At 42.7% G+C, this 21,871-nt stretch overlaps 1 protein-coding gene across 2 annotated transcripts in view; it reads left to right on the top strand.

Annotated features, from left to right (window-relative positions):
• Window positions 1-21,513, top strand: part of MICU1 (mitochondrial calcium uptake 1) — a 200,186-nt gene extending 178,673 nt beyond the window's left edge. For both annotated transcript variants that reach the window (XM_075258233.1, XM_075258232.1), the window contains 2 exons: window positions 12,558-12,647; window positions 20,389-21,513. In XM_075258233.1, coding sequence (XP_075114334.1) covers window positions 12,558-12,647; window positions 20,389-20,549 — 251 coding nt within the window. In that variant the 3' untranslated portion in view covers window positions 20,550-21,513. The remainder of the gene's footprint in view (window positions 1-12,557; window positions 12,648-20,388) is intronic.
• The last annotated feature ends 358 nt before the right edge of the window (window positions 21,514-21,871 follow it).

The following is a 21,871-nucleotide window of genomic DNA, read 5'->3' as shown; positions in this document are numbered from 1 at the left end:
CTCAATAACTTGCCAGACTACATCTCTCCGAATATTCTTATCTTCAGTTCCTTCTGTGTATTAATATAATTGAAACTCAAAAATTGGTCTACATTTGGCTTTATAATTGGTATATCTAAATGTAAAATCGATAACATTTGCATTTTCTTTTTTTTGCTTTGTTTGATCTTCCTCTTGCTTTGTAGGTAAAAATCTTCTCTTGGTACCTGGAAATTGTGAACAAGCAGGTTTTAGTTTTATTTCTATAGACTTGTGTTAATTCCCATGGCAGTATATGACACAAGCTTACAAATATTCTTATTAATATAGAAATACTGATGACTTAAATAAATCCGCACCAAGTATTCCTGTGTTAATGAGCCCAACTTCTGCTTTATCACAGCAATGCATCAGAGTAATCAAATACAGAAAAATTTCTATAAACAGCAGCTTTATGTCAGTTTCCTGTTGACGAGATTTTAGACACATTGGTAAAAAGTAATGTTATAAAGGTGACCAATTACAACCTAAGGTGAGACTGCACTTTAAGGGGAACATGACACATTGAACGTGCAGTTCTATCTGCAGGCGACATGTTCTAGATGTAAATGACAAGCTACACTGAAACTTTAGGAAATATAGGGCAGATTTACTAATACGGTGTCAGATTTGTCAAAGTGTCTGATTCTGGTTGATAAATCTGTTTAATTTGTAGACTGATTATTTGACTAAAATGGGGTCTGTGTGTTTTCTGCGTTGTGTCCACATGAGTCATATGCAAGCAGCACTTTTTTCTCTGCATGATTAGCATTGCATTATAGTCTATGGGGCCCTTGTGGTTTCTTTGCTAAGTGGACTCCCCGCACGGAATACCGAACACAGATGTGGACCAGGCCTTAGAAACTCAGACGAACAAGAGTTTTTGTTGTTGTTTTTGCCTGATTGTATGCCTGACCAGTTTTTGACAACATACCTGACTTTTTGTGTGTCTGTCTGGGTCCGCTGCTGCTACCACTGAGCCTATTCTCCACAATATATATAAATAGCGTATACAAAATTAAAATATACAATTTTTTTTTCTTTTTCTATTTAATATATATAAATATTTGTAGGAGAGGACTCAGTATAACCTGTCATTCATTTCCTTAGCTTTCTTTAGGAGTCATTGAGTCCGGTGAGCAGTCCTAATAGTGAGTGTGCTTAGAGAAGTCACTGTTAGGCCTCAATTACTCCTCCTAAGCATAGAAATTGGGTATAAATGGATAAATGACAGGTTATTCTGAATCCTTTTCACAAACCTAGATATAAATCTGCTCAGTTCCTTCTGCTCTATATCATGCACCAGCATTTTCTTAGTGACAGGTTCTCTTTAGGGCAGGGTTCACACTACTGCCACTGTATGCCCCAGGGTTTCCGTCGTAAACCCCGGGGAAACTGGACAGGGGATGGCTTGCCGGCAGTCAGCTTTAAAAACCCAATTACTTGATCACCGGTGTCCATATGTGGCCTCTCCACCTGGAAACCGTTTTTTTTTTTTGCATGGACACAAAGTCAGACATAAAAAAGCAGTTACCTCAGGAAACCCGTGGACCCAATAGACAATAATGGGGTCCTTGTGGTTTCCGTTTGGCTTCCGGCTGAAAAAGGCACAAAATGCAGAGAGAAAAGCATTGTTTGCAGCACTTTTCTTTCCGCACTTTTCATGCGGAATCCCTGTACGGCGACCAAGAGCAGATGTGAACCGGGCCTGAAGAGTATTGATTGTGTACTAATCCTTTAGGAGAATGATGTAAGCTACAATTTACTGTCAGCTCCTTTATATGTCTTTTAGATATTAACATTCAAAGATATGAGCAAACCAATACTTAGAAGACATAACAGTAGGTGGTCCTCGTATATACTATGATAGTTCTAGAGAATTTCAGTTTATTCTCCTTCTTAATGACAGGGATAAACTCTTTGACCTCAGGAAGAAAGAGGTTAAGCATTTTAATAAAGGCTACTACAAGTTTCCTTCATTTAGATACATTGGGACAGAGGTGGACCTTACCTTTAAGGGGTTTTATTCTTGTCTTTACCATTGTTTTCATTATTGCAATAGCTCCAAATTAGAAAGCTAAATATGTGTATACATGAGTAAAAAAAAAAGACAAAAAAAACCCTCTGCCTGAAAAACGAAATCTCTTGATGTTCTTAACAGTTTTGTGCACTCTCCTTCCCCAGGGTACGCAGACCATCGCCATCTCTGCCTTCCCAATACATACCGTATATACTCGAGTATAAGCCGAATTTTTCAGCTCAGTTTTTGTGCTGAAAAAGCCCCCCTCGGCTTATACTCGAGTCAAGCAAAAAAAAATAAAAAAATAATTCATTTTTTTGGGGGGAGGGGGGTGTATGACCAGCCGCAATAGTAATGTATAAAATCTCCCATAAAATAGTGGGGAAAAAAAGAAGCTTTAAAAAAAATATAATCAAAAAATAAAGTAAATAAAAGTTCTAAATCCCTCCTTTCCCTAGAAAGGGGTTAATAGGAGCACTGCAGATATCCTATATTCAGCTATATACACCTCCTCCCCTTTCCCAGCACACAGCAACTACTGCACCCAAAAACTCCGACCATTTTAATTTTTGAAATTTTCCTGTAGCTGCTGCATTTCCCCCCTTCGGCTTATACGCGAGTCAATAAGTTTTCCCAGTTTTTTGTGATAAAACTAGGGGCCTTGGCTTATATTCGGGTCGGCTTATACTCGAGTATATACGGTAATTTATAACAGAAAGAAAAAGATAACTACCAAGAGGAATGTATATCATAAATGGAGATTAAACACGCCTGACATTAGAGCAATAAAAGCCTCTAAGTATCTCCATTTGTGGCGCTTATTTCCAACTGTAGTGTATAAAACGGATCTTGAAAGGTATTTAATATGTGTATTCTGTATTTTATTTCCCAGTGCAGATAATGATTAGAGAGCGGTTAGTATAGAGATGACTTACCATCGCTGGCATGAAGGGTCTTTCTGCATTTTTTTCGTCAATTTTAAAAACCTTTATCTTACTGGTATAGCAGCAACATATTCCATAGTGCATTACACATTGATGTTCTTCCATAGTCTGTTTACCAGGGAACTTCATGGTCACAATGAGCTTAACCACTTTACACTAGATTTAGCAAATCTTATCCACAGCTGTAGAGTTTTTCCACCTGGATATTGACCAGGGACGTAGAATTTTAGAGCCACAGCTTGTCAGTTTCACTGCAGTTTTCATTCTCTTTAATGTAGAATCTGCACGATGCTCATGTCGCGTAATGAGAGACTGTTACACTTTGAGGCCGTATTCACTTGTCCGTTGTGATTTTGCGAACATAAAACAAAGACTGTTTGGCGTCTGAGTTTTGCATCTGCAAAGATCGGTGTTTTCAATGTTGTTTTCCCTAATCGATCCCATCTTTTTTTTTTTTTCTGAATGAACCATTTTAAACTCTTTTCAGTTTATTTTCAGTGCATTGGAACATTGAAAAACAAATCACAAGGACTGAATTCAGTGGATGTAATTATACTTGTTTGCATACACCTATTTAAACCAATTTGTAAGGACATGGCTAGCGCCAGGCTTAGAACCATTAGACTGAAGACATGTAAGAATACAGATCCTCCCACTTGTACTCCTGTTTTTTTTTTTCTTGGGGAAAATGGGGTCATCATTGAAACCTGTGAAGGTGTTAAAGAAATAAATGGTTTTAATAAAATACTAAACATAGTAACAAGGAAGCACAATCTGAAACTAGTGGGGAAGAGCAGATGAAATGTGAGGAATTTTTTTTTTATAATGTTAAAGTAGATTTGCATCCTATACATTTCTTGATACTGTCCTGTTCTTGCCATGTTGTGCATATAAGCTTTTACCTTATGTCCTTCTCTGGCTCTGATCACATCCGTTATAGACAGACGCTACAACAAAGTGCCAGACTCATCGCATGATGGACATCAACCACACGTGATGGATCCTGTTCATTTATTATGGGTCCTATGGATTCTGCCAAGGTTTACCGTATTTTCCGGACTATAAGGCGCACATAAAAACCTACGATTTCCTCAGAAATCGTAAGTGCGGCTTATAGTCCGGTGCGGCTTATATATGGATGGAAGCGGCGGCAAAGACTGCGTGCCGCTTCCATACATACATAAAAGGCACCGTAAGGGTGCATTCACACTATGGAACGCCGGCGTGTATCACAGCCGTACACGCCGGCGTTACAGCAGGGCTGCCGGACACTTCCTATTCATTTCTATGGGAGCCGGCATGCGAGCGCTCCCTATAGAAATGAATGGAAAAAAGCAGTCCATTCATTTCTATGGGGAGCGCTCGCATGCCGGCTCCCATAGAAATGAATGGGAAGTGTCCGGCAGCCCTGCTGTCACGCTGAAACAGAACGTGAAACTTACCCAGCGGTGCAGGGCGGGCATTCAGGCCTTCTCTTCCTCCGATGTTCCGTCCTTCTCCTCCGGCGCTCGCTGATAATGGCCGGGGCGCATGCGCAATATCATAATGCTTCTACTACAGCTACTGCTCATGTGCCCTGGCCATTATCAGCTTGCGAGCGCCGGAGGAGGACGGAACATCGGAGGAAGAGGAGGCCTGAATGCCCGCCCACCCTGCACCGCTCGGTAAGTTTCACATTCTGTTTCAGGCTTTTATTTTAAAACGGGGCGGGGGGTAGTTTAATCTAACGTTTACGGTTGGGCTCTATCAGCATGATTTTGCTGATAGAGCCCCTCCTCGCCTGCCGAGCGCTTCCAATAGAAGCGGCTGGCACGCGGGGGGTTAAGCGGCCGCTGGCAAAGTCTGCCTGCCGCCGCTTTCAATAACATATAATGTGCACCGGACTGCGGCTTATAGTCTGGTGCGCCTTATATATGAACCGAGACGGACTATAAGGCGCTCATGGGCAATGCGGCTTATAGTCCAGTGCGCCTTATAGTCCGTAAAATACGGTAAGTTGTTTTGATGGAAAAAAAAATAAAATTGCGCTCAAAGTTAGGGGCGTGCCTGGTGTGTGCATTCCGTCTTCAACCCCAGCGAGACTGGACAGGGGACGGAAACCCGGCGGTCAGCTTTAGGGAGCCTTTACACGGACTTACGCTGCGCTCAATCTGAACGTAAAAACCAGGGACTCCGGCAATGCAAGGCTGCAGTGCTAACCGCTGAGCCACCATGCTGCCTTCAGAACCAAAATTATTAATTTAGATATTCAGCACCATTTTTAATGATCTGATGGAATCTTTCAGCTCTGTCATTTTATCACATTTTTCTGGCCAAATTCCTTGCTTTTACAGCATAGAAATGTTTACTTTATTGTTGTACGGCCTATCTTTCATTGAATAACCTGATTTAAGTATTTTGCACTGATCTTGTTCCAGCTTGAAATCTAATCCAGAGCTATTGTAAGATCAGTACATGATATGTAATGCAATGCATTTACCGTTAGCTGCAGTGAGAAGTTCAGAGATAGATATATACTTTTCTCATAGTAAAAAGATCAACATAGAGTGGCCTACTTTGACCTTCTATTGTTCTCCTGCTGCATATATGTATTAAAATAGCATTTGTAGCTTTCCCATTGTTTGTGTGGTCTAAGTGTCATGCTGTGGTGGTATGTCTCCAGAAGGATGGCGTTGTTGCGTTACCACTGTCATGCAGGTCCTGGCAGCCAAGGCCTGAGTTTTATTTGCCTTTAGTATCCGCAGGGAAGAACAAGTCAGAGAAGTGTCAGAGAATTGATCCTTACTGTTAATTAAGCTAAACCCTTTGTCCCGAAAATGTCAGGGTTATGCTATGCACTTATTTCAGTCTTGCTGGTGTGTGAAATGAGGTGGGGAAGCAGAAACTGCACAATGGGATTTGGGTTGTCGGCAAACATGATAGCTCACGCTGAGCAATTGTAGCTGTAAATGAAATTCATATGTTGTAGGAGATGTAATATATCTATATGAAGTCCTCAATTGTATGCAACCTATGCTGGCTTTCTGTTGATATTTATACATTGACAATGTGAATGAAAGATTTCTCATCATTACATGCTCTCATTATACACTGTATACTACTTTATACACAATACTGACTGTGTATTGTTCAGCAGTAATTTTCCACATTTTAACTAACTAGAATAGCTTTGGTGAGGATGTGGATGAGAGCAGGGGTTGCATCAGATAGCTCGATGGCAAGCAGTGGCGTAACTAGGAACGGTGGCGCCCCGTGGTGAACTCTTGACATTGGGCCTCCCCCCGACTGACGCCCGACGAAGACCCAGACCGAATCCACCCCCCCCGCATTCCTGCGCTCTCTATTATGCCCCATAGTGGCCCCTGTACACACAGTGTTATGCCCCATAGTGACCCCTACACACAGTATTATGCCCCATAGTGACCTCTACACACAGTATTATTCCTCACTGTGGACACCCATGAACAATTATTATACTCTGGGGTCTCTTCAGACCCCAGAGTATAATAATCGGAGACAGAAGGGGAGTACCAACATAAAAAAACAATGTTACTTACCTATCCCAGGCTCTGCTGCAGTCCTCGGTGGTGTCGGCCATCTTCAATGAAGTCCAGGACATCACATGACCCGGGACGTCACATTACCCAGGACGCAGGCCCTGGTCATGTGACGTCAGGGAGAGTTACAGAAGTAGGCCTGAACCTGCTCGGAGAGGTAAGTAACACGGTTTTGTATGTTATCTTACCTCCCCTGGACCTCCGATCATTATACTCGGGCAGTAGTGAACCTAGCCTCTCTGCTGCCTGAGGCGGACGATCGAAGGACGATGGGGGTGGGGGGGGGGGTGGGGGGTGATGTTCATCTTTTGATTGTCAGCCAAAGACAGCAGGGGGGACGGGACGGGATATTACAACAAATACAATGCAGTAATACTCACAGGAGACGTCTCCCCACATTTCCAGTCTCTTCCCTTTGGACCGCCATGACCACTTCTTTCAGCTGTAACTTGACTCTGTAAAGTTTGAAACATAGACATCTTTGACTCCTCAATTCAATATATACCACAGCGGCCCCTGCAGCCTATATTATGCCCCACAGTGGCACAATAGAGGTTGCAGGGGGGCTGCTGTGGGGCATAATAGAGGTTACAGGGGCACAGTGGACCCTTCAAGCTCTATTATGCCCCACAGTTGCACACCCATGAACTATTATTATACTCAGGGGTCTTTTCAGACCCCCGAGTATAATAATCGGAGCCCCAGGGGAGATGAGGGAACATAATAAACACTGTTACTCACCTCTCTGGGACCCGATGTTAAAGAGGACCTTTCATGGGTTTGGGCAAACTGCTATTTGGGCATACTGCTGGAAAGCTGACAGTGCTCTGAATTCAGCGCACTGTTGGCTTTCCCGATCTGTGCCCTGGGTGAAGAGCTATTGGTACCGGTACCGTAACTCTTCACAGTCAAAAGGGCGTTCCTGACAGTCTGTCAGGAACATCCTTCTTCCCAGCAGCGCCTATAGTGCTGTGCTGTGTGAGCCCCCTCCCTCTGCTCACAGTACTCGTCCATAGAAGAGCACTATCAGGAGGGGAGGGAGCGTTCCTCCCCGCTCACACAGTACAGCGATATAGGCGCTGCTGGGAAGAAGGACATTCCTGACAGACAGTCAGGAACGCCCTTCTGACTGTGAAGAGTTACGGTACCGGCACCAATAGCTCTTCACCCGGGGCACAGATTGGGAAAGCCGACAGTGCACTGAATTCAGCGCACTGTCAGCTTTCCAGCGGTATATAAAACTGCCTGTGCCCAAACCCATGAAAGGTCCTCTTTAATGCTGTCAGGCTTTGGGCCTATATGGTAATGCCCAGACATCACGTGGTCTGGGATATTACCATATAGGCCCAAAGCCTGCACTAGCAGTACCATACAGGCCAAAGCCTGTGTTAGCAGTAACAGGCTATTACTACTAGCACAGGCTTCGGGCCTATATGGTACTGCTAGGGCAGGCTTTGGGCCTATATGGTAATATTCCAGACCACGTGACGTCTGGGCATTACCATATAGGCCCGAAGCCTGCTAGGAGTAACATCGGATCCCGGAGAGGTAAGTAACATTGTTTATTATGTTCCCTCACCACCCCTGGGGCTCCGATTATTATACTCGGAGGTCTGAAAAGACCCCCGGGTATAATAATGGCGGTAGTGGGATCGCGGCCTGCCCGGGCCTACTCACTGCCGGCCTCTGCGGCCTATAGTACAAGGGGAAGCGGGGGCGGCAGTGAGCAGGTCTGGGGAGGTAGGTAAATAGGCCGCTACCTGCTGGAGATACTCCAGCAGGTAGCGGCCTATTATAAAACAAAAAAAGAAGTTTTATACTTACCGATCTTGTTGTTGCTCCCGCTGCCTCCGCGATCCTCTTCTCCTGCAGGCTGACATCTGCGTAGGTGGCGTCACTAGGCCGCCTACGCACGCTGATACGTACTCAGACGTCTAGGTATCAGCGAGCGTCATCACATGTGACACCGCCCACGCTGATACCTAGACGTCTGAGTACGTATCAGCGTGCGTAGGCGGCCTAGTGACGCCGCCTACGCAGACGTCTGAACCAGCGCAGAGAGAAGCAGCTCTCCTGCGCTGGTTCAAAGTAAAAAAAAAAAAAAAAAAAGTAAGAAAAGAAAAAAAAAGTCGTCCGTGCGCCGCCCCCCTCCCGTGTGCCACCCGAAGCGGCCGCCTCACGTCGCCTCATTAGAGGTGCGGCGCTGCCTCGGGGTCTAAAAAAATGATGTTTGTGGGGCCCATGGCTTCACTTACCGATCCAGGCCATTGCTGGAGTAACTCCATCCGGTAACGGCCTATCAAGAAAAGAAAAAAAAACACAACGGTAGCAGCTGTCACGGGGCCCCTAATGTCCTGGGCCCTGTGCCTGCCGCTACCCCTGCTATCCCGGTAGTTACGCCACTGATGGCAAGGTTGAATCCCTGGCATACACTCACACAAGCTATTTCATTTGGATACAGCTTCTAAGGCTACCGTGCATATACAGGTGAGAAAATGGCACGGGTGGCAAATGGCTGATATCTTTGTGCTGCCCGTACCCTCCACAGACCCATTCATTTCATTAAAGGGATCCTATCTTTTAAACACATTTTTTTTCTCCCTAACAAGTCAGAATAGCCTTAAGAAAGGCTATTCGTCTCCTACCTTTCCTTGTCTTCTCCACGCCACCGTTCGCCTGCAATCCCGTTTTTTATCGGTATGTAAATGAGCTCTTCCACAGTATTTTAAGCAGCCATTTTCTCATGGCTGGTGGGCATGCGCAGTCGGCTTTGCCCGAGGCCTAGAAGTTAGAAAACTCCACCGGAGGAAGACGCAATGAAGACCTCGTTACAGAAGAAGATGGAGGCGGCACTGGAGAGTTCTCTGGCAGCATTGGGGACGCCTCCCAGTGCTGCTAGAGAGCTCATTTACATACTGAGTAAAACCGGGATTGCAGGTGAACGGCGGCACGGAGAAGACTAGGAAAGATGGGAGACGAAAAGCCTTTCTTAATGCTATTCTGACATGTTAGGGAGAAAAAAATGTGTTTAAAAGATAGGATCCTTTTAATGAGCTCAGACCACACAACAGACATGAATAGGACCTGTCCAGAGTTTTGGCCCTTGGGATCACAGCCCTTATACGGCCCTGTGATATTATACGGTCACGTATATGGTGCCATAAGAAAATAATGGGTCAGTCTGTTAGCCATGAAAAATATATATGTACATGAAACCTAAAGGAAGGTCTGATATGAGGACTGCTATTTTCACGTATTATGGAAAACTGTATCATACATTAAAGGGAGACAAAACCCTGAAAACCAAGAATAAAAAAAAGCTGTATAATATAGTTCATCTCTAGCTATGTCTGCAGGGTTAACTGCTAGGCTGCAGCTCTGAGTTGTTTAGCAGAGTTCTTGCAGACGTATTGGGTAGATCACTCTGCACAGTGCTATTACTAGCTTCAGACCAGCTACAAGCACTAGCATGACATCACAGGAAGTTCAGGACAGGGTGGATGGTGTGCAATTGAGTTTAATGGAAATTGTGTAGCTCCAGAGTATGAATTACACCAGTGAGAGGGCAGGATTACATGTGTGTTGTTCGCATCTACTTTGTTCATATCACCCAGATTTTCTAGATTCACTAGCTAGCTGTTTTATAACTTTATAGCTAAGTAACAATTACAGAGGGTTTTCTTGATATATGGAGTACTCAAGAGTCCCTATTTCAATAGTACCTTGTATATTAAACAGATTTTGCAGGACTCTGAAAGGCAAATCTGGCAAGTTCTGGCATGATTTTGGAGCAATGAGGGATTTTTCTTTCATATTATATTACTGTACTCCATATTCAACAGTCCCTATTACATCTTTACCTGATATGCTACCCAGCTTTCTCGGGCCCCTGAATAGCACATCTCACATGATATGGAATAATTTTGTGGCAAGATGTGTGGTTTATAAACACAAATGTAGTATTCAGTATTTCCCATTATAGTGCCTCATGCTATGCTACCTAACTTTCCCATCATTTTAAAAGGCATGTCTAGCTTTGGCATGATTTGGAAGAAAGCAGGGAGACCATTTAACCCTTTTTAATACAGTGCAGAGTCATTCCTGCAGCCCTATTATCCATGGAAGGAAAATGACCTTCAATCCTTTATGCTAAGAGTGCATGCACACACGTGTTGTAGACTGCTATAGAGCCATATTGTAACTTAGATAACCAAGTTTGGTTATTTTGTCATATTTACATATTGAGTCTGTGAGAAAAAGAAATTTGAATATTTTTGGATAAAGACTACAGCTTCACTATTACTCAGTTAATTCTTAGTAAGTAACAATTAAATCCAAAAGTTAAAGAGCTTGCCTCATCAGAGACACCTCTATTCAAACTCGTGGGAGAAGCCACAGCAGCCACTGCAGGAAGAATGTAGTACTACATGGTGGCCATTATAATGAATGACCGTCTTCATAATACAAGGATGGCTTGCGTCTATTAGTAGCTCAGTACCCTGGCTTATAGAGGTGGGGGCAAATCAATGTAATTGCCCTTATGATGCTGCCCTAATGGGTCATATGACAGGGGTTGTCTCCATAACACAACCTTTTCAATAGTCTGAGATTAAAGACGTTGCTAAAAGCAACAAAACAATAAAAATAGTGAAAAGAGGATTTAGTTCTATTTTGCATCCAATACTGAATGCTATAAAATATCACAGATCTAGAGGGAGTATTTATGGCTAGCTGTTAGGGCTTTCAGTGGTTCTATATGTAGGTTCCGGGTTTTCATTCTGTCTTCATTTTTCCAGTATTTATAAAAGTTATAAAAATTAATAGTCCTACTTTACATAAGATATCCCCTCTTATGTACTGCTCACCTTAGGCAGTTAATGGCCATTTCGTATTTATTTATTTTTTGTTTCTGCTTTCTGAGCATGCAAAAAAAAAAAAAAAAAGCGGACACAAAATGATGTCCATCATGAATTTGTTTTTTTATAACAGACACAACAGTCTTGCATGTAGGATTTTTTGTCCATGAAAAAAAATGGACGTGACGGATTTGGTGTCTAAGGAGGCATTCACACGGAGTAAAGTAGAGCTGATTCTGCCACAATAAGGGTGCATTCACACTGAGTAAATGCTAGCTTACTCTGAACGTAAAACACGTTCAGAATAAGCAGCGTCTAAAGCAGCTCCATTCATCTCTATGGGAGCCGGCATACCAGCGCTCCCCATAGAAATGAATGGGCTGCTTCTTTCACTCTGAGCAGTCCCATTGAAGTGAATGGGAAGTGCCGGCGTATACGGCAAGCTCTGCTCATGCCGTCCCGTACACGCCGGCACTTCCCATTCACTTCAATGGGACTGCTCGGAGTGAAAGAAGCAGCCCATTCATTTCTATGGGGAGCGCTGGTATGCCGGCTCCCATAGAGATGAATGGAGCTGCTTTAGACGCCGCTTATTCTGAACGTGTTTTACGTTCAGAATAAGCTAGCGTTTACTCAGTGTGAATGCACCCTAACTCGCAGCAGAATCAGCGTTGATAAAAAGACTCCCATTGACTTCAACGGGTTCCATTTTCCGCACAGAACACATTGAGTTCAATGGGAGGCTTTTTAACCCATTGATTTCAATGTGTTCCACGCATTAAACGAAACCCATTGAAGTCAATGGGAGTCTTTTTTTATCAATACTGATTCTGCCACAAGTTATCGTGGCAGAATCAGCACCACTTTACTCCGTTTGAATGCCCCCTAACGGTAATGAATAGACACAAGGTAAAATCCCATTGAAATCAATGGAAAGTTTAACAAATTTGTGACGGTTCAGCTTGTGTCTGTTGCTAAAATCTTGTAACAGACAATAGCAACGTACACTACCGACGGTCACCAACAGTATTGTGAATGCCAACTAAAAGCTAAGTAGCTTAATCGGTAAATGACTGGCAGCTGCACTTTGACCTAATGACTAATAGATGGCCCTGGGATGTGCCTTCATTTATGACTCTTCTCCCTTGTCTTCTGTCTCTAGTGACGATGCAGCAAGTTGCCAGGACGGTGGCTAAAGTGGAACTCTCAGACCATGTTTGTGACGTAGTCTTTGCTCTCTTCGACTGTGACGGTGAGTGTACATGATAATCATTTCTATTTATTCATGGCTTTTCAGCTACAAGGTTCTTTGCAATTGCACTCTGGAGAAATGTATATTGCCGTTCTATGTGGAAATAAAACTTTTACCTCCAAGCCCTGCTTTATTACTATTATGTCCTCCACTTTACCCTTCAAAATTCAGTGACCGATACAGACCTCTGGTGGGCACATTATGTGTTTACTTTGGGACAGTAAAGTTAAGTGTTGTATGTGACCTGTATAATACATAATACATACCATACTGTCCACCTGTATGGATTGTTTACATGCTGAAAAACGTATTGTGGGCTTGTATGGAGAGCCGTAGACTAATAACTCCCATCCCATGTATGGCAGTACTGTCAGTGACTGATCGCTTCACCCTGGGAGGCTTTTTTTTGGAGGCTGATTTTGAGGCGGATTCCTGACCGAAAAACTCTGTGTGAACTCAGCCTAAGTGTGAGAAGGAGCACTATTGGAAGTCTTTCCTCCCCACTGCGGTCAGGCTGTACAACCACTGCCAAGCTAAACGAAGATCATTCCATGCAGAGAACTGAAAGAGCTTTAAGTTGTGATATCCCTTCTACTACCATTTTTTTTAGCTTTACCTTTTTTTCTGTTTCTGCAATATCTCTACCTTGGAGCTTTTGTACAGTGTGTATATATATATATATATATATATATATATATATATATATATATATATATATACTCTTGCCATCAGAGAGGTGAAATATATATATATATATAGCAAATCATATACAGATACACCGAGGAATGAATGTGTTTGAGAAGAGGACATTGCATTTCTATGTTCTTGCTATCTTCAGTTGATTGCCAAGTCCTGCAGTATGGATTTAGCTGCCTTGTGTGAGTTACGTTATCTCACTTTCTCAGAGAAGATGAATCTTTCCTACAAAGTAATATTCTGATCCTTGTTTGGTGAATAAAGCATTCTGTCGATACTGGAACGAGCTCTTCAGAGTAACCGCTTTCTAATCGCTCTAATCTAAACATCGGATTTTTTACTTTGATCACCTTTTTCCATCTTTGAATACATTCTTGTTAAGAGAAAATCTGTCCTGATGTTACCTGAACCTTACTTTTTGGAGGGAGATACTAGTGTTAGCTACCCTGGTTAAAATATTGTTACGTCCATTCTTCTAGCATTATATTATAGCTCTGCAATGCAAACCTAAACATGAACATTATCATGTAGAGAAATACATCTGCACAGTTAAAGGAATTTTCTGGCCCCTAATGCATGTTTCATATGGATCACCTATCCACAGCTGTTCTTGCAGCCACCAGGAGCCGAGGAACCGGATGAGGCTGCTCCTATTCAAGTGGATACAGTGGATGGGACTGCTGATCCGCTCTTATTACTTAAATAGAAGCAGACAGCTTCTGCTCTCCATCTCCTACACTAGCTTCTGGCTCCTGGAGGCTGCAGCAACACCTGGTTTGTGAGGAGTCTTAGATCCAGGTTACATCTGCGTTCGGTATTCTGTTCGGAAAGTCCGTAATACCAAATGCATTAAAAAGCAGTGAGTAATGAAAAGACACGGACCAAATAGACTATGGGGTCCGTGTGTTTTCCATGTGGTGTCCACACAAATCATGCGGAGACAAAAGTGCTGCTTGAAATACTTTTCTCTCCGGATGACTCATGCGGACACCGCGCGGAAACCACACGGACCCCATTATAGTCTATGAGGTCCGTGTCTTTTCATTAGTCACTGCTTTGTAATGCATTCGGTATTCCGTTCGGGGGGTCTCCAAGCAGTCTTCCCAAACAGAATACCAACGCAGATGTGAACTGTGCCTTAGTGTCGAATCTCCACAAATCAGATATTCATAACCTATCCTGTGACTAGATCATCAGTATGAAACATGCATTAGGAGCCGGAAAACCCCTTTAATGGAGTATTCCGGCCATTTTATATTCATGGATAGGCCGTTAATACTGTATCTGATTGGTAAAGATCCAGCAACAGGCACTGGTTAACATTATTCAGCTGCCACTAAACACAAGTGCTAAATAGTGGACATACAGTCCTATGAAAAAGTTTGGGCACCCCTATTAATCTTAATCATTTTTAGTTCTAAATATTTTGGTGTTTGCAACAGCCATTTCAGTTTGATATATCTAATAACTGATGGACACAGTAATATTTCAGGATTGAAATGAGGTTTATTGTACTAACAGAAAATGCGCAATATGCATTAAACCAAAATTTGACCGGTGCAAAAGTATGGGCACCTCAACAGAAAAGTGACATTAATATTTAGTAGATCCTCCTTTTGCAAAGATAACAGCCTCTAGTCGCTTCCTGTAGCTTTTAATCAGATCCTGGATGAAGGTATTTTGGACCATTTCTTTCTACAAAACAATTCAAGTTCAGTTAAGTTAGATGGTCGCCGAACATGGACAGCCCGCTCTCAAATGATCTGAAAACAAAGATTGTTCAACATAGTTGTTCAGGGGAAGGATACAAAACGTTGTCTCAGAGATTTAACCTGTCATTTTCCACTGTGAGGAACATAGTAAGGAAATGGAAGACCACAGGGACAGTTCTTGTTAAGCCCAGAAGTGGCAGGCCAAGAAAAATATCAGAAAGGCAGAGAAGAGGAATGGTGAGAACAGTCAAGGACAATCCACAGACCACCTCCAAAGAGCTGCAGCATCATCTTGCTGCAGATGGTGTCACTGTGCATCAGTCAGCAATACAGCGCACTTTGCACAAGGAGAAGCTGTATAGGAGAGTGATGAGAAAGAAGCCGTTTCTGCACGTACGCCACAAATAGAGTTGCCTGAGGTATGAAAAAGCACATTTGGAGAAGCCAACTTCATTTTGGAAACAAAGATTGAGTTGTTTGGTTATAAAAAAAAGGCGTTATGCATGGCGTCCAAAAAGAAACAGCATTCCAAGAAAAACACTTGCTACCCACTGTAAAATTTGGTGGAGTTTCCATCATGCTTTGGGGCTGTGTGGCCAATGCCGGCACCGGGAATCTTATTAAAGTTGAGGGTCGCATGGATTCCACTCAGTATCAGCAGATTCTTGAGAATAATGTTCAAGAATCAGTGACGAAGTTGAAGTTACGCCGGGGATGGATATTTCAGCAAGACAATGATCCAAAACACTGCTCCAAATCAACTCAGGCATTCATGCAGAGGAACAATTACAATGTTCTGGAATGGCCATCCCAGTCCCCAGACCTGAATATCATTGAACATCTGTGGGATGATTTGAAGCGGGCTGTCCATGCTCGGCGACCATCTAACTTAACTGAACTTGAATTGTTTGTCCAAAATACCTTTATCCAGGATCCAGGAACTGATTAAAAGCTACAGGAAGCGACTAGAGGCTGTTATCTTTGCAAAAGGAGAATCTACTAAATATTAATATCACTTTTCTGTTGAGGTGCCCATACTTTTGCACCGGTCAAATTTTGGTTTAATGCATATTGCACATTTTCTGTTAGTACAATAAACCTCATTTCAATCCTGAAATATTACTGTGTCCATCAGTTATTAGATATATCAAACTGAAATGGCTGCTGCAAACACCAAAATATTTAGAACTAAAAATGATTAAGATTAATAGGGGTGCCCAAACTTTTTCATAGGACTGTAGCTGGAAGTAAATGGCTCCATACACTGTGTAGTGGCAGAGCTGGACTTCTGCAGTTCAACTCCCACTTACAATGGAAGTTGTCATACTAAACATCCCCTTTAAGTGAATTGATGTCCGCTATGATTGGTTTACTGCGTGCAAGAATATTGCATGTTAAAGGTGTTGTTCGAGCCTATATATTGACGGCCTATCCTTAGGATAGGTTATCGGTATCTGGTCAGTGGAAGCTCTGTACACTGTGTAGTGGTTGCACCATTCTATTGGGGAGTTCCTTTGTAGTTAAATATCAGGTAATGTATCCTTGGATTTAGTGGTAGAGTGCACAATGGGACGACAATGAAAACCAGATTACTGTGACCCTAAACTCCTGCAGTATAAGCACATGTTGTTGGTTTAGGAGCATATATACATTGGCATATATCCTATTAATATTATAAATGTGAAAGTTTGTGAGTTTGGATGTTTGTGGGTTTCGATGTTCGGATGTTTGTTAGTCAATCACGCAAAACCCGCTCAACCGATTTGGCTGAAATTTTCCACAAACAGTTAATACACCCCATTGCGCAATAGGCTACTTTTCGTCACAATAGCGTACATACCTTTTTCCCAGGACCCCCACAAAACCCAAACTCACATCACTATCTCTGCAATCTCACACACTTTGGACCATAGCAAGCTGAAATTTTCCACAAACATAGTTACTACACTCGATTGCGCAATAGGCTACTTTTCGTCACAATAGCACACATACGTTTTTCCCAGGACCCCCACAAAACCCAAACTCACATCACTATCTCTGCAATCTCACACACTTTGGTCCATAGCAAGCCACAAAATTCATATTACCCTCTACAGCAGAGGTCAGCATGCCAAGAGTGGCACTCCTGCCATATTTCACTGGCACACCAGCAGCACAGGACCTGCAAGAGTTAAATGCAGTCCGAGTCTCTTCAGTGGACTGCTAGAGCTGAGGTATAAGGACACTCCCCTTTGAGAGGGGTGAAGGAAACTCAGGGGGTGGAGCTTAATCACTGAGGTCTGTGCCTGCAATAGTGGTCTGCATCCTGCTAACATTCCCCGAGGAGAAGAGGAAGCTGCTAGCAAAGTGAAACTGAAAAACACGCAGGTACATAGGATTACTGTTCTCATTAATGTCAGGCATTTGGGGTTATTAGTTTAGTGTTAGTAACTCCATGTGCCTCACATTAATAGGAATAACCCCCATCATGTCCCTCATATTAACCCCTGTGTGACTCATATAAAGGTTACTAATATGTGAGACATATGGAGGTACTAATAAAAGACCTCAATAATGAAGATACTTAATTATTACCTCTAAGTCTCTCACATATCAGTAACTCTTACACAAGGGTTAATGTGAGGGACATTATGGGGTTAATTGCTATTAATAAGAGGCACATGGAGTTACTACACTGTCATGCACAGGGCCAGACTTTATGTTGCTTGCTCAAGAGTATCCTGTGCCCAAAACTTACATGTACTGGCGCAAAATAAAAAATCATACCATATCGTATATCCAAGTATATTCACTTGAAATACCTCTGTCCCAAAGACACTATAACAACACCGTATAGCAGCTGAAATACTAATTACATCCAACACAAAAGTCTCGTGCTCTCTGAATTACAGCAACAACAAGATACAAAGTTACATTTCATATTCCATACCTTATACACAGTACGAAAACCTTATCCACGCCTGTATATACCCACTTCTACGATCACCGCAGACGAAGTCGCGGGTACCAGCTAGTACATTTATATAAATTCATATACCATATATGTCAAATATATACATGAATGTATGAATACTATATATACTCGCATATATACATACACTCACACATTATTATAGCATACTGTATATACTCACACATACCTGTATACAAACATACAGTCCTCACACAGTATACAAGACACATACTTTAACCCTTAAGTACTATCATGGTGTCTATCATAATGATATGTGTATGGTAATGGTGTATGATAGACACTATGATAGAACTTAAGGGTTAAACAAATGTACACATATACATAATAAATATTACATTTACCAAAATAAGAAAAAATATATATTCACATTTGAAGCAGACAGTGCAACATCGCAGCAGACTTGTCTCTGTCCCCACACGGTGCGATGTAAGAGATGACTCACTGCTGGGAGGGGGAGGAAGTCCGGGCTGCACAGAAAGCTCTTCATAAGATGTCAGCGATAGCTTCTGCCCTGTGTCCTCAGTCCTCCCGATGTATATTTTCCCTAGGCAGCCCCTGTGTGTGTCAGGGCCCTGGTAAACTGCCGGCAGCCGGCCATCTATAATCATTACAGTGCTGCTGGCAGCCTGGGGCCCCGATCCTGCCCCGTACCACTATCAGTGCTCAGTTTGTCAATGCAAATGCATTGGACAGGGGCCCAAACCAGCCCCTGACATCCCAATCAGGCCCCTGGCCAATGCATCTGCGGCTCATAGGTCACTGTTCAGTCTCCTCTCCTCTCTCAGCGGGAGGTCGTGCGAGTGAGAGGTGGTGGAGGAGATGCAGCAGAAAGCCGGAGGATCGGGGCAAAGTGACTTTTTAAAGAGAAAACACTCATAAGCGGGACAATCTCTAAGCTGTTCGGGACAGCGGGACAGGACTGCAAATTTGGGACTGTCCCGCCAAAATCGGGACTGTTAGGAGGTATGATATTATCTGGTGTGTACTGTGCTTTAGGAGTCATTACAACCTATTGATGTCTAGTGTGTACAATTCCTTAAAATCAGAAAGTACCGTATTTTTCGGACTATAAGACGCACTTTTTTTCCCCCAAATTTGGGGGGAAAAGAAGGGTGCGTCTTATAGTCCGAATGTGGCGCCTGGCACCCGCTGTAATAGAGAGGCGGATGCCGGCAAGGGATAGACGCCGGGGCCTGAGACATCGCTGTGCTCCTCTGCCCTGCATGAAGCCAGCAGCGGCAGGAGTGATGCTATTCCTCTCCTCCGTCCCCCCGCCACTGGCTTCATGCAGGGCAGAGGAGCGTAGCGATGTCTCAGGCCCCGGCACCTGTGCCAGCGTCTATCCCTCCCCGGCATCCGCCTCTCTAGTACAGCGGATGCCAGGTCAGTATCGGTGGCCCCTTCTCCCCCGGGGCCGGTCCCCACCGGCCCCGTACCTGTAAAGTTGCAGGCCGGCTCCTGCGCGGCGATATCGCAGGAGCCGACCTGTTCGGGTGAGAGCCGGGAGCCTAATGAGGCTCCCAGGCCTGTCACGGCTATATTAGTATTGCGGCTGGTCTCTATGACAGAATAGACAGAATGTCCCATAGACGGCAATACAGTTGTATTGCCGTCTATGGGACTTGCAATCAAGTGACCGCAGGTTCAAGCCCCCGGGGGGGAATAAAATAGTAAAAAAAAAAAAAAAAAATCTTTAAAAATATAAATAAAAGTTCTAAATCACCTCCTGTCCCTAGAAAATATATATATATATATATATTCATAAACCACCGGGTTTTTTTTCAATACAAGGTGATCTAAGCAATAGATATTCCCCAAAATGGTGTAACTAAAAAGTACAGCTGGCCCCGCAAAAAAAAAAACACTCTATGCATCCCCGTACAGCTGCAGGGTCACCTGTCAATGTGGCCTTGCAACTGTTGCAAAACTACAACTCCCATATATTAAATATTTTACCATTTTTTGCTTCAAAATTTTTTTTCCCCTATTTTCCTCCTCTAAAACCTGCATCTTATAGTCCACTGCGTCTTATAGTCCAAAAAATACAGTATATTTAAATTTATATAAATTTATGTAAATTTCCAGAAAGTAAAAATACAAATGTTTGCTGAATTGTTGTTATTTCAGGTAGAACTTTTAATGTTGTACAGTTATTATTTCTATAGATGTATATAGATGTGTAGACAGTTAAAGTATAATATCTTCTGTGCTTTTTTGATCAGTTTCATGTCTAGTCTTTGGTTGGTGGTTGTTAATCTTCCTAGCGGATGTCATATAATGATATATGGGCCATAAGCTGGCAGGAATTTGGCAGTCATTCTGTAACAGAAAGTGATATTTCTTTAATATTTCCTGACAGGCAATGGAGAACTGAGCAATAAGGAGTTCATCGCCATAATGAAGCAGCGTTTAATGAGGGGGCTGGAAAAGCCAAAAGACATGGGATTTACTCGCCTTATGAGAGCCATGTGGAAATGTGCCCAAGAGACGGCCTGGGATTTTGCCTTACCAAAGCAGTAAAAGGAGAAAAGAAGCTCAATCCCATAGCAGATCCAAATAAGACAAAAGACGTTTGCACAGATTGTTGAAATATGAGAGATCGTCCTGAAAAACATGCAGTAACCATTATCAATCTATACAATATGAGCGCTTGGTGACAGTGGCCTTTTTGTCGTTGCCAGATGGAGTTACATTACCCAGTTGCTGGAAGTGTGGTAGGTCATAGTCTAGCAATAGCCAAGTGACCATAGTAGCCTTTTATTTTATCCTACGCTAAGCAGGGTCATATTGCAGTAGGTCTTGCAGGATGAGATAAAATTTATTTATACAGTGCCAACATATTCCATAGCACTGTACAATTTGTTTCGGTTCAGCTTGACAGGAGAATGAGTAGACTCTGCTTGAAAATCATTTAGATGACTTTACATTTCAAGTTTTGTCTTCCTCTTTTTTGCATCTTGATTCCTGCTGAATAAAATGAGATATTTCCATTGCTTTGCTGTAGGCTACTGTGGTGACCTGACAGGTCACAAGTGTTATTAGTTTGCATGGCATTATGGTTATTGGCAGCCCCCAAATAATATTTCAGAGCCATTGTGGTAGGGTGTAAATTGGTGATATACACATATATGAGGCGGATCTTTAGCTTTGATGTTAACATTCAGTTCAGGGCTTATATGAATAATACGATAAAATATAATTCAGGAAACATACCGCTAAATATACACAATGTGTCAATGTTTTATTTCTGGGAAAAGTAAAAACAACGTTGCATGCGGCATCATTTCAGTAAGCCCTAATATAGGGAGAAGAATTTAATAAACTGGTGAAACTTGATATTAGACATTGTAGACACTGGTACATAGAACTACACTATACACTATATCTAAATTTTAATACTTCTATGCATATTTTGGCCTGATTTGTTGGTAAGGGAAGCAGGGAGCATATGACTGTAAATAAAAATAAAATGTTCTTTTGTTGATGTGGTTGTCGTAGTGTCTGGTGTAATCCCATTAAGGCATGGAAAATGATGGCTACTTTTTCAAGGGTGTTTCTGGCAAACTACATTTGTTCTTAAGATTAGAGATAAGTATTTGATTGCTGGAATCCCAATGTTGGGACCACCACCGATCAGGAGAACAGGGGGTACTTGAGTACCCCCTGCCAGTTTGAATGGAGGGACATCCATAAATATCTGGTTCTGCTCCTCTAAATTCTATGAGACTGATGGAGATAGCCACCTACAGCACTCTGCTGTCTTTGTCAGTCCAACTGAGCAGATAGATTGCCTGCAGACAAGTGAGAATATTTATGTATTCAAATTGGGGAGGACTGGACCC

The sequence above is a fragment of the Leptodactylus fuscus genome, chromosome 10 (genome assembly GCF_031893055.1).
Source record: "Leptodactylus fuscus isolate aLepFus1 chromosome 10, aLepFus1.hap2, whole genome shotgun sequence".
Lineage (NCBI taxonomy): Eukaryota > Metazoa > Chordata > Amphibia > Anura > Leptodactylidae > Leptodactylus > Leptodactylus fuscus.
Note: the sequence above shows the minus strand (reverse complement) of the source record. Positions and strands in the feature narration are given on the sequence as shown.